Consider the following 14216-nt stretch of genomic DNA (forward strand, 5'->3'; position numbering starts at 1 on the left):
CCACACGCTCGGATTAAAAAAGGGCGACCGTCGACGCTGACGCGTGGGCCTGAGGTGGGCGGTCGTCATTAATATAGCTGACCGTGGTAGTTGGGCGGCCGCCAGGTGGGGACGCGGCGGACACCGAGAAGGCGCGCGACGCGTTCGCTTCGCGTCTGCACTGACGCATTTCTGCCGCAAATTTGGGCCGGAAATGGGTCCACGGAACGCGATTTGCGAATGGGTCGGTGCGTTGGGACTTTTGTCCGCGCCGACCCAAACGGACAGCGGCGGATGAAATGTTGCTCCAACTGCAAGTCGCTCTGTACGCCGGCACATGCCGCCGTCTTTTCCTTGCGCGTCTGTGCTATTATGTTGGTATAGATTACATCGTGTGTCTATGCTCACTGTATATGAGAGGCGTAGGATAGAAGTGTGTTATTAGGACACGACTCCATATCATGAAAACACAATACTACTTAGAGTCGAACTGTAACCTATCTTGTATAAATAATATTCGACACAACTCCAACATAGTTAACCAAGTCTCAGTTAAGTGACATAGTATGTAAGAAGAAGAAAAAATACCAAAAGAGAAAAAGAGCAAGATCAAAAGAATATAACATGGACTGAGACATGATGAAGTCTTTGACTTAACAAAACTGTTGTTTTAAATACACGTACGCATGGCTCAAAATAGAATAGATTTGAATGTAGAATAATAGCATTACATGGACCGCAAACGCATAACAAAGTTTTTCTTTCCTTGATAGGAAACAAACACATGCCACGTCCGACAATGGCGACATGGGAGAGACTAGGGATATTACCCCGTCGGGTGCTGAAGAAAAGTTGTCTCCGATACGTCTCGTCTCACATGCAGCTTTATAAGGCGCAGGATTTTCTATTGCAGAAATTGAGAAAAATACGAATACGGTGTACAGATGACCACAGAAGATCACCCACGAGTCGCTGCGCGCATCACGGGCATGCCTCCGGCGCATCACTGTGTGAGCGGAAACGACCAAACGTGTGCAGAGCCTAGCCTAGGCTCGCGTCGATTCAGCGTGTCGCTGGATGAGCATCCCTACGACACCCACGACCGTAACATCCATCTCACACGGTGATGGATTCAGATAAACTTATTTATGGGATGCGCATCTCGAGGCACAGCGTCAGGATTCAACAGCCAGGATCGTGCGGCCGGGGTGCAAATATAGGCTGCCGCCCACCCCACCAACTCTCTCACTTTCCCTCAAAAAAAGGAGAAAACCAACTCTCCCACTGCCTGCCGCCATCCATGGCCGCCACCCTCATCCGCCTCTCCCGGCCCCGCCGCGCGCTCCTCCCGTTCTCCGCCCTCCGCGTCCCTCTCTCCACCCAGCCCCTCCCGCAACCCCGGGACCCGTCCTCCCCCAACTCCAGCCGCGGCCTTCCCGCCTTCCTCTCCTTCCTCGCCGCCGCAGCCGCAGCCGCAGCCGGAACCACCGCTTCCGCCGCTCTCTGCGATGATGCCGGCCCCGACCACCGGTACATGCGACTGTTCCGTCACTTCTCGCATCGTTGACCGCTGAGCTGACAGCGCCTTGTGCTTGCCTGTTGATTTGGCCCAGGGTCGGTGGGAAAGACAGCACCGAGCTGGTGGTGCGTGGGGAGCGCAAGCGCGTGCCACAGGAGTTCATGCAAGAGCTCGCATCCTTCCTCGGGGTAAGTGAAATGAATCCGAGTTCCGAGCTGCCATTGCCGGCTTGCCCTAGCTAGTGGCCGGGTTTCTGTTTTGCAGGACAACCTGACGGTGGATTACGAGGAGAGGAGCTTCCACGGGAAGCCGCAGAGCAGCTTCCACAAGGCGGTCAACGTGCCCGACGTCGTCGTCTTCCCAAAGTGATCTCACTCGGCACACACTGACGATAGATCCGTTTTGCTGGTTTATTTACTGTATACGCCAAGCTCGTTCCATGTATTGTAATGCCTCCATTAATTACTGACTTGCAGGTCCCAGGATGAGGTACGGAAGATTGTGATGATTTGTAACAAGTACAAGGTATGCATGCATGCATGGCACTCTTCCATTCATTAGCCTAAATGAACATCATATGCTCCCTGCTTTGCAAGAATTCCTGATTTGGATTCTGTATCATGTACTTCTGATTTCCACAACAGCCCATTTCCATGATTGTGCCAGACAACTGTTCCTTTTCTTTTTTATATTGATCTCAATTCAAAATAAATGAAATGAACCAGTTTACACGGAAAACGGGGTCGAAAACCATGATCCAGTTCATGTGGGAAACTGGATCAAAACCCTTGATAGCCCGAGCCCCGAGGGGCAATACATCTTGCGGAGGCAAGAATGTAGAAAACACCCCCCAAAAAAGAACACCAAGTACAAGTTACAACGCAGCGCAAGGATCAACCGCCTAGACATCAGAAGAATATAGATGGCTGTGGTGCAGCACAAGCTAAGGCATAACAACATACATGGTGCACGACCCCTAAAAAAACGAACATACATGGTGCACTAGCAGCAGAGAGGCTATCAAAGCAGCATATCATGCCAAGAGATAGCACAACAACAAACTTCAAGGGATACACGTGGAAGCACCACCAAGACAACACCGCAACCACTGACAGGGGTAGACCACGGGTGGCCACATCAAGGAGTTGTGCAATTACCAAGACCGAGCCATCCGACACTCGGGAAGGGTGGTCATTGCCTAGGTAGCAGTAAAGATGACCAAGGAAATGGATCTTGCTCGACGAGCATGCACGAGGGGGAGCCATGAGTTCACCGCCGGAAGGGAGGGTCTCATTCCCATGGACGTGTCGTGAAATAACTATGATGGTGAAGTGACATGATTGAAGAGAATGCCGTTAATGAAATCATCCCCACACGAGGGTGGTTATTGCCCAAGGTGGAGTGTATAGGAAGGGCACACACAACTGCGAGAGACGACAAGAGGGGCTACCCAACGGTAGTGTGTGGAAATGTTGGAGATAGCTCACAGAGAATATCAAGAAGTTCACCGGACAACAGGTAGGTGATGAAGAAAGCACCACCAACATGGGAAACAACGTGAATGCGGCGCCGCTGTCGTCGCCGCGCGAGCCGACAAGGGATTTCTTCCCATCATTACATCTGCCGCCGAGGTGGAGGATGAGGTCTGACATGCCACCAGTAGTTGACATGCATGATACTACTTATTGAAAAATGCTACACCTACGTAATTTTTACTAAAAGCTACAAAACCTTCCTTGCCAAACTAATACACCCCCCCCCCCCCCCCCCCCCCCGATTTTCAGGCAGTGGGGGCCCCTCACTTTTCTTATCCATCTAAGCTCCTTCGTAAGATACGTGAAACAATTTACGTAGGTGTAGCGTTGTCCCTACTTATTATACTCCTATTACGAGCAGCCTGTGTTTTCTTCAGGAGTTTGTGGAAGGAGTTGGCACTTTCCATTTCAGTAACACTACGTGGTGTTCCTTTCTTTCTTTTCTTGGAATCAGGTGCCAATTGTACCATATGGTGGGGCTACATCAATTGAGGGCCATACGTTGGCACCTCATGGTGGCGTTTGCGTTGACATGTCTTCAATGAAGGTAAATACTCCGATGGTTGTCGTATACTAATCTAGTGTATCCAAGGGCTAAATTAATTTGGGTGATGTGCCTCAAGGAGAAGCTAGAGAATTCCTAGTAGTGGGGGCTAGCTATTTAGATATAGTAGATTTTGTTACACCAAGCCGGCAAGCACTTTCTTAGCAGTGAGCTATTCATGCAGGATACGATCTGCTACTTTCATCTATTTTCATGTATCATAAATTCTTTGCAGAAAATCAAATCCCTGCATGTTGAGGATATGGATGTTGTAGTTGAACCAGGAGTTGGATGGATTGAGCTGAATGAATACCTGAAACCCCATGGTCTCTTTTTCCCTCTTGACCCAGGCAAGCTCCTTGTTTCCTTTTCCCTTCAATATTTTTTCTGTTCATTTACCTTTTCAACCAACAAAGGACAGGCCTAGCATAGTGGTGAAGTACTCCCCACTTGTGCCAAGAGCACTTGGTCTATCCTTCCTTTTTACCTTTTCAACCGACCATGTAAAATCCAGATTGACATAACCTGGTACATAATTATCCAATCGACAACATAAATAAAAAGACCATCATTGACCAAGATCCAAACAGATCAATCTTGTAAAAAAACAGTTCAAAAGAAAAACCTTTCATCATGTCCTTCCCCCCCTTTGCCCTTTCATATTCAGTGTAACTCGACTACAGTTGAAGAGCTTTGTTTGCGACTGATCTGTGTAGTGTAATTGCATCTTCCAGACATTTAGGTGCAAAATCCAGATTGACATAACCTAATATGAAATTATAATCAATGCTAATTGCACCCTCCAGACATTTAGGTGTTATGTACCGTCACAGGGAGATAATTATGCATGTTTGTAGTACTCAATAGTTGCACTGAAGTTCGATCATCTTTCTGGGTCCAAAATAGCATCAACGGCTACTTGCTTTTGCACTAGCTTAGTGGCGTAGCTTATCTACATTGGTCTGATTTACAGGACCTGGAGCCACTATTGGTGGAATGTGCGCTACACGATGTTCTGGTTCATTAGCCGTGAGGTAATTCTCCATATAATTTCGGGCCACTTTTTGGCTTCTACGATGCATCTGTAACCCCATCCACACAGAGAGGAAGGACAACCATAATGTGCACGATTCGCCTGTTTATCTGTTATATTCTTATATGATACTAATATTAAATGGCTTTGATGAATTTGCTTCTTACTTTGTAGGTATGGAACTATGCGGGACAATGTGATCAATCTTCAGGTCCTTTTGCTATCCACATTTTCCCACCTTATACATTTGACTTCACATACAAGTAGTAATCTTTTATTGTACTTCAGGTTGTTCTACCAGATGGCGACGTTGTCAAGACCGGTTCTCGGGCTCGAAAGAGTGCAGCTGGGTATACAAGAACTGCTCCTACTTCTTATAAGACTAAAAGACTTCGTTTGTTCGGGAGTGAAATCTTAGCTGCGCTGCGCTGCTTGCTTTTCCCATAATGTCTACATCTGTTGCTGCCATTAGTATTGACAACTTTTTTTACTTTGCACCATGTTGAATGTCAGATATGACCTAACTCGGTTGATCATTGGAAGTGAAGGGACTTTAGGGGTAATTACAGAAGTGACTTTACGACTTCAAAAGCTCCCATCTCGTTCCGTGGTAGGTCTTCTGTTTTGATTTATTCACTGTCAAAATAATGTTTTGCTAACTATTTTTACTGCATTGGGTATACTTGAATATTAACTTTTAAGTTTTAACAACTCAACTTGTTTCTCTGTTTAGGATATACACTTTTTATTTAGCACATGTTGTGGAGAAACACCATTCATCATGCTGTATTACTATGACTTAACTGTTATCTGCATATTAAGAATGGAAACAACATTTGTATGAACACACCATATTTTCTTTTAACGGTCTATCTTATCAAGGACATGTACGGTAAGTTGTGGCAAGTGTTCGAACAAGTGATGGTGACACTGACTTCCCAATTAAAATAGGACTGCACCATGGGGCAACTTTGAGCCCTTATCTTTTTTACTTTGGTGATGGATGAGGTCAAAAGGATATACAAGGAGATATCACATGGTGTATGCTCTTTGTGTATAGTGTGGTGCTAGTCGACGATAGTCGGACGAGGTCAATAGGAAGTTAGAGTTATGAAGACAAACCTTGGAATCGAAAGGTTTTAGGTTTAGTAGAACTAAAAGTATATGAGGTGCGGTTTCAGTACTACTAGGCACGAGGAGGAGGAGGTTAGTCTTGATGGGCAGGTGGTGCCTCAGAAGGACACCTTCCGATATTTGGGGTCAATGCCTCAGAAGGATGAGGGTATTTATGAAGATGTGAACCATAGGATCAAAGTCGGATGGATGAAGTGGCGCCAAGCTTCTAGCATTCTCTCTGACAAGAGAGTGCCACAAAAGCTAAAAGGCAAGTTCTATAAGACAACGATTCGACCCACAATGTCATATTGTGTTGAGTGTTGGCCAACTAAAATGCGACATGTTCAATAGTTAGGTGTGGCGAAGAGGCGCATGTTGAGATGGATGTGTGGCCACATGAGAAGGACCGAGTCCAGGATGATGATATACAAGATAAAGTTGAGGTAACACCGATTGAAGAGAAGCTTGTCCAACATCGTCCAAGATGGTTTGGACATATTCAAAGCAGGCCTCTAGAAGCTCCGGTGCATAGTGGACGGCTAAAGCGTGCTAATAATGTCAAGAGAGGTAGGGGTAGACCGAACTTGACATGGAAGGAGTCCGTAAAGAGATATCTGAAGGATTAGAATATCACCAAAGAACTAGCTATGGACATGGGTGTGTGGATTCTTGCTATCCATGTATCAGCCATGAGTTGGCCGCGAGATCTTATGGATTTCACCTCTAGCCTACCCCAATTTGTTTGGGACTAAAGGCTTTGTTATTGCTGTTGTTTGGTCTATCTTATCCTATACTTGGCAATTACCGGAACCTTTACCCAAAAAGGCTTTCGCCCCGCTTTATATACAAAGCACCGATCCACAAGCATCATGATACAAACTCACGCCACCACCACACACGACACACACACACCCAAGGCAAGATACAAGGGTGCTGAGCACCGCCACACCACCTCAATGACTACCAAGCCACTACACATGCGTGAGGATGATCCGCTTGGAGCCAATGGAGACCTCCAATTCTCCGAGGAGAGGTGAGAAGGAAAACGACGAAACAAGGACTCCAAGATGGTGCCTCCTAGAAGGGAACGACCATTGATAGCCGCCACCATCCGATCCCAAAGATCGAGTTTTCACCCAGAGCAACTCGAAGGAGTAAGGGCACCGCGGCGGAGCCTCATGAAGGATACGGTGTCCACGGACACCGCCGCCATCGGCCAATTCAAGATTGGGCAAGTGATGTACCCCGTCACACCCACCCCTCCGACGCATCCTTGCTCCGCCAACCACCAACGACCACCCACCCGCATAGCCATGGCCGCTCGCCCGCTCCCGAGGCGCAAGTTCCGCCCACGAATGCCATGCCTCCCGCTGCCACGGCCACCGCCTGCATCCAAACACCCCCAGGACCGACCAAAGTGACCGGCTTTGGGCCAAAGGGCGCACCCAACCGAAGAGACTATAGCATACGTCCCGCCTCGAACAATGCCGGAGTTGTGTGAGCCCACACACGGCCGGGGAACGGGGGAGGAGGGGGAGCGGACGCATCCGGGACGGCACGCCCGTGTGCCAACGATGGGTGGCCCGAGCTCGTCGGTGTCTCCCATCCCTCCAGCCTGCCTCCCTACCAGACACCTCCTGTGTCGCCCCACCTCGGCGGCGAACGCAGCTCCACATGAGGTCACCAACAGACACCCGCCCATCGGCAAGAAGAGACCTGAGGGACCGCCGCCAATCGCGAAGGAAGCCCACCGAGTAGCCCAACTGCGATGCCTGCCGTCGTCCTGCCGTTGTAGCCTCCGGATTCTGGCCGGCCCGCCCACCGGCCAGCCGCTGCTGCGGCGCACCACCACCCGTCGTGGCCATGGCAGGGGCGGAGACCAGCAGCCTGCACCGCCCCCGGTCCGCGCCGCCCGGCCCCAGATCTGGCCTCGACCTCGCTAATCCCGGCGACCAAAGGCACACCCTCCACCATCGTGCCACCCAACGGACCACCGTCATTGACTAGCCCCGGCGCGTAGCGCAGCACCCAGGCCTAGGTGAGCCGCCCCGCACTTCGCCACTCGCGCGAGGGGAAGAAGAGCACCCCGCCGGCGCCGGTACCGGCCGGGCTTCGCCCAGCCGCGCCCCCTAGCGGCGGTGAGGGAGGGAAGGAGGGACGCCCCGCCGGCGGCTAGGGTTGGCCTCCCGTGCGCCCGCGGGGCGTCGCGGGAGGATGGGGAGGCGTCCTGTTCTCTACCGGAACCTTTCTATGTGATGTTTTCCCTATTTTTCTAAAAAAATGTTTATTGGCTTAATGTTCGATGATATAAATTTGGCAAGTGTTTTTTTTTCGGGAAAACGCAAAAGCTTTTCGTTTCGATGCATTGATAGAAGGAAAGAGTTTGTACAAGCCCAAAGAAGGTCACACCCAGAGTTACGAATAGAAGGAAAGAGTTTGTACAAGCCCAAAGAAGGTCACATCCAGAGTTACAACACGACGCGGATGTTTGGTCTATGGGTACATATGTACCCTATATGGAAAAGAATTAGTAATGCAACAAAAAGTCAAAAAAATTTGAAAATATTTTTGAAATAAACTTACCTTCCATTGTACTCGTGAGAAAAGTTCCACAAAAAGAAAATTTCACTTTGACTACTTTTCAAAAAAGACAAAATTTTCATCATAATAGCTTGAAGAGTGACCTATAATAGCAAATAATTTTTGTCTTTTTGCTGTGAAGTCAACATTGATTTTTTTGTGAAAATTTATATACTAGTGCGCAAGTAAGTCAAGTTTATTCTAAAAATAGTTCTTAACTATTTTTACTTCTTGTTTAATTATTAAATAAAAATCGCATATAGGGTGTATATACAACCAGGAACCGAAGTGTATTTCCCCATGCATAGGACGCTACCTTATTCGTCTAGCTTTGTCGACCTTTTATTTGTAGTTCTTTCTGCGTCTTCATTTTGCCTATTAACTCATTCCTCCTAAATGCTATATGTATTCAGGTTGCTATGTGCAATTTTCAAACTGTTAAGGATGCTGCTGATGTTGCTATTGCAACAATGCATTCTGGCATACAGGTTCGTCCATGTCCTTCCGTTTTTCTTTCATTGCTATGACATTTGAAAAAGAAATGTAAGTCAGATATGAAATAATCGACATCCTTTGTTCCATATATATGGAGTGAACGTTCATATTTCCATGCTTGTATTTGTTCATGTGACACAATTTGTTCATTGCACATTAAGTGGCCGTCGGTGGTGGTGTTAGAAGTTTTTCATGGACTATTGTAGGTGTTAGGTTGACTTCTGTTGAAATTCTTGAGTAGAAGTTACATTTGTTGAGATGTATCAATGGGTAACCAAAATTCACTAAGGTTGTTGTTGGCTAGTTAGTTACTGATTCTTTTTCTGCTTGGTTAGGTCTCGAGAGTGGAATTGTTGGATGAGGTTCAGATAAGGGCAATAAACATGGCAAATGGTAAAAGCTTGCCTGAAGTGCCGACCTTGATGTTTGAATTCATAGGGACAGGTAACCCAACTTGCACTTTTAAGCCATTATACTGTACGAGAAAAGTCCACTTTATAGCCCTGAACTTCTTGTTGACGTATAACTGTATTGCCTAGTCTCTTCTATCAGATCGGTCTTTTGGTTGCATTTGCTAAAGCATGCACTTCTACATGATATCAGAGCCAAGAGGTCTTGAATTCAAGACCCGGCTAGCGCCACACGTGAGGAAGAGTGTTGACGTATAAATGTATTGCCTAGTCTTTTCCATCAGATCGATCTTTTGGTTGAATTGGCTAGAGCATGCACTTCTACACTTGCCACTCGGTTTCGGATTCAACCCTCAATTTCAAAATCGGTTGTCTCATACCCTCAACTTGCCACTTGTTTCAAAAATCAACCCCTCGGTCAGTTGAACCCGGTTTTGACTCGGTTGATTGGTTTTGACCACGTTCACTGCTGACTAGGCAACCCCTTTTGACCCCTCATTTATGTGAGACCCAATCTCTCTATTAAAACTAACTTCACTTTGTGCACACTACTTTTTAGTAGACTCTAGACAATTTTCAGAAGTGATACCCATAGTTCATGCTTGTGGTTTACAGTTGTTCCTTATCTTGGGGATGTAATTAACATATATTCAGTAGTTTATTATCATCTTCTGTTGGTTGTTCACTTGCTTAGACAAGTTACTTAAAGCTCTTCTTAAGCTGCAAACATTCCTTCAGTTTACACATCAAGAACTGACTGATTTTCCTTTCTTTGTTAATCTCTTTCCATTGCAACTATTTAGAAGCATATGCACTTGAACAAACGTTGTTGGTTCAAAAGATTGCTGCAGAGCACCATGGTTCTGATTTTGTTTTTGTGGAAGAGCCAAATGCTAAAGAGGAACTGTGGAAGGTCAGTCGTCTGAACTTGTAGAGCTACTCTACAGATGTTTCTTTGTGCTGCATGATTGTGCACATGCCATGCAATACCAGTGTAATACAGTATGACATTATGTTCCCTGGTTTCTGGACAATAATAGTACTGCGATATATAGGATATTTGGTTTTGGAGCATATATTAATGGCATTTTCCTCTATGCGCAGATCAGGAAGGAGGCACTTTGGGCTGGTTTTGCCATGGAACCTGATCGTCAAGCTATGATAACGGTTTGATTGCTTGCTCAGTATGATCGGTTAGAGATAGTTAGTCTCTAGTGGCATGCATCATATGCCATTATGTTTGCCTCCTTAGTTGTGAATCTTGGCATTTGTCAACATGCCCTAATCATCATTTGGCAAAATATGGGCTAAACTATGATCCAGTTTTAGTTCACATTCTAGTATATGGTACCCCCTCTGTAAACTAATATAAGAGCATTTAGAACACTATTTTGGTGTTCTAAACGCTCTTATATTAGTTTACAGAGACAGTACTTAGCAAATAGCAACGAAATATCTTCTCAGTTAAGTAAGGGTAACTGGCGCCGCTCTCTTTTCTTTGTTTGAATCAACACATACGCCTTTTTTGTCTGTTAGTGATAAATGTAGATCTTGTCAGCTTCATTTTTTTAATCTCATATGCTCATATAGATCGCTAATATTCATTATGATCATTGTAGATTTATTATCTGCCGCTTTTCAGTGGATGAGCTGCATCAAGTCTTGTAAATTCTAATGGCGCCCCAATTGTTGTTCATGCAGGACGTTTGTGTCCCATTGTCTAGACTTGCAGAATGCATATCTGTGTCTAAGCAACTACTTGATGCGTCACCATTGACTTGGTACATATTCTCCCTTACGCTGTACCTAGGTTTTTCTGTTGTAGCTAGGAAAGTCATGGCCATCTCTTTTGCATTAGATTTATATTTATAGGAGAGCATGGCAGTTTGAAAATTCGAACTCTTGATGAAGTAGCATGCAATTCTTATCGCAGCTCCAGCAGTATGCTATCCTTTTAATTATCCAGGACCTTCTCTCTGACTTGTATATGTTTTCAGTTTGGTTATCGCCCATGCCGGTGACGGAAATTTCCACACATTTATCCTATTTGATCCAAGCCAGGAGGAAGAGCAAAGGGAAGCAGAGAGACTAAACCATCTCATGGTTCATACTGCTCTGTCCATGGAAGGTACATGCACAGGAGAGCATGGTGTTGGCACGGGGAAAATGAAGGTAGGTGACCTATGACCTCTTTATCTTATCAAGGCCGTGATCTATTTCGAATTTCCACATGATTCATAAACAAGTCACCACCCATGAGTGACAAGTGACAAGTGCTTTGGTGTGTGCATTGGCAGTACCTAGAGAAGGAGCTGGGGATGGAGTCACTGAGGACGATGAAAAGGATAAAGGCCGCGCTGGATCCCAACAACATCATGAATCCAGGAAAGCTCATCCCACCCCACGTCTGCATATGACCAACCCAGTGCCTGATTCCATGCCAGTGGGTTGGGTTATTCAAGCTTTTTTTTAAGGAATGTCTCATGGCTCTTTATTGCAATAAGTTGATGGTTACATCGTTAATTACAAGGGGCATAATAAACATGGGTGGATCACCATCCCAGAAAACAGTAGAAGTTGAATCATAAGCATATGCCTAGCTAGACTATGGGCCACCTTATTTGCATCCCTTGGACAATGTTGGAAAGTGATATTACCTATTCTCTGAGCGACCGCAAAACATTCAGCCATGACTACTGCATATGGGGTCAGAACCTCTGGCTCACCATTACAGGTGATATTATTTGATCGAGTATACCTTTCAGACGAAATGAGATCATTTTTTAGATAACCTTGTACAGAACATTGTATAAGCTGATAGGTTGATATTGTGAAATTTTCTTCAGACTGTCCACCTTGGCAATAAGCACTATGACGGTATCATTTCATCCATGAGGGATGTTCTTTGAGTTGATGACATCAAGTACTTCGCTTGTCAAAACATCACCAATTAAATGCTGACATCTTTTAAAGAAAATTGCATGTAAGCCTCCGTACCTGGAGCTTTTGTATCCCCAATGGAAAATAAGGCCTTTTTAACATCTTCAACTGAAAATGGCTTACCTAGTGCATCATTCATCTCCCTTGTAACTCGAGGTACAACCTTATCAATTAAATCTGGGTCCGGCCCTTCAATTTCAGTAGCAAACAAAAGCGAAAAATAATCATTGATCAAAGGATTCAGATAGGCCGTGCCTTCACGCCAATTCCCTTGCTCATCTTTAAGATGGTTTATTCTGTTTTTCTTCTTTCATGCATACGCAAAATTCTGAAAATATTGGGTATTCCTATCCCCGAACTTGAGCCAGCCAATCGCACTGTGTGTTTGTGTTGTGCCCATTGAATTTCTTCACACTCTGGAAGCTTCTCGATCTCTGCTGCAAGAACCTTAGAGCAACTCCAATGGGGCGACCCATTTCGTCCGCTGCCGTCCGTTTGGGTCGGCGCGGACATAAAAGTCGGCCCAACGCACCGACCCAAATGGTCGCGCGTCCGCTTTTCGTCCGCGTGTGACCCATTTCCGGCCTATTTTTGAGCCAGATTTGCGTCGGCGCGGACATGTGACGGACGCGTGCGCGCTCGCCTTCTCCTCCTCCGGGCCCGCTGGTCGGTGGCACATTGGCCTTCCCCCACCCCCCATCCAACAGCAACCCTCGCCCGCCTCCTTCGTCGCCGACGCCGCCGCCCATTTTTGCCGGCGACTCTGCCAGCTGCCGCCGCCTCCACATCCGTAGTATAAGGGCCATGTCAGGGCTTGCACTGTCATACTAGAGGCCGTGGCGTCTCAAGATCTCTGGATCTGGCACTCTTTCTTTGGCATGGCTGGATCACACAATGATATCAATGTGCTTCAGCGCTCGCCGGTGTTTGCTAGGCTTGCCGAAGGCAACAGCCCACCGGTGAACTTTACTGTCAACGGCCGCAACTACGACAAAGGATACTACCTGGGTGACAGTATGTATCCTCAGTGAACCACTATTGTCAAGACAATACCCAACCCTGTCGGAGAGAAGAGGAAAAGATTTGCCCAAGAGCAAGAGAGTGCTAGGAAGGATGTCGAGCGTGCCTTTGGTGTTTTGCAATCTCGATGGGGCATTGTTCGGTATCCTGCTAATACCTGAAGCACGCAGAAACTATGGGAGGCGATGACTGCTTGTGTGAACATGCACAATATGATTGTAGAAGACGAGCGCCTGGAACGTCTGTACGATCAAGGGTTTCAGTTTCGGGATGAGAATGTTGTGCCTGAGCATGGAGGAGCGCAACGTTTGAACAGTTCACCCAATTTCATCTTGACATGCGTGATTGGGAAACTCACGTGCAACTATAAAATGATTTGGTTGAGCATATGTGGGCTCATGTTGGCAACCATAGATGTATCTTCTTTTATTCGTTTGCAAAACTATGTGAAACATTGTTAGTTGTATTCGGCTTGTAAAACTATGCTATTTTATTCGGTGTTATTTGACAATATGTTTGAATGCAATTCATCAAAATAGGGCGGCCAGCCGGCCAAGCCGGCACATATGGGTCGGCGCGTTGGGCGCGCTGCCGACCCATATCTAAAACAGAGCGGACGCCGGGCGGGCGGCCGACCCAAATGGACAAAAGGCGGACGAAATCGTCGTCCGCTTGGGTCGCCCGTTTGGAGTTGCTCTTATGTTTTTTAATATTTAATATTGTCTGGCATCAAATCACCCGTTCTTCCAAATCCCTTTGTGCCTTCCTCAGCTGGTTTTTTCTCTTCAAAGTGTTGTGATCCCATCTTTGCAATTGGGAGTGAACCATAGCCAAGCGCGCAGCCAAGTTTAAATTCTAGAACTGAGTACCTGAAGCAGCCCAAGCCTCTTCAACAATCACAGAGAAGCCCGATTCTTTTAACCAGCAGGCTTCAAACCTGAGCACAGATAGGCTCGAGACATCCTGGGCCGGTGCTTCGTCGAAGCTCAACAGCAGTGGTCGGTGATCCGACTTGTAATATTGGAGTGTTTCCAACTTGGCGTCA

General features: G+C 46.5%; 1 protein-coding gene across 1 annotated transcript; it reads left to right on the forward strand.

The window, feature by feature from the left end:
* Positions 1-1218: 1218 nt before the first annotated feature.
* On the forward strand, positions 1219-12099 carry LOC123145879 (D-lactate dehydrogenase [cytochrome], mitochondrial). Its single transcript, XM_044565388.1, has 17 exons — positions 1219-1509; positions 1593-1686; positions 1763-1863; positions 1975-2023; positions 3488-3580; positions 3813-3927; positions 4551-4611; positions 4785-4821; positions 4899-4960; positions 5124-5220; positions 8720-8794; positions 9137-9245; positions 10015-10124; positions 10316-10378; positions 10913-10992; positions 11209-11383; positions 11509-12099. The coding sequence occupies exons 1-17, from the start codon at positions 1280-1282 to the stop codon at positions 11626-11628; spliced, it is 1671 nt and encodes a 556-aa protein (XP_044421323.1). The 5' UTR covers positions 1219-1279; the 3' UTR covers positions 11629-12099.
* The last annotated feature ends 2117 nt before the right edge of the window (positions 12100-14216 follow it).

The sequence above is a fragment of the Triticum aestivum genome, chromosome 6D (genome assembly GCF_018294505.1).
Source record: "Triticum aestivum cultivar Chinese Spring chromosome 6D, IWGSC CS RefSeq v2.1, whole genome shotgun sequence".
Lineage (NCBI taxonomy): Eukaryota > Viridiplantae > Streptophyta > Magnoliopsida > Poales > Poaceae > Triticum > Triticum aestivum.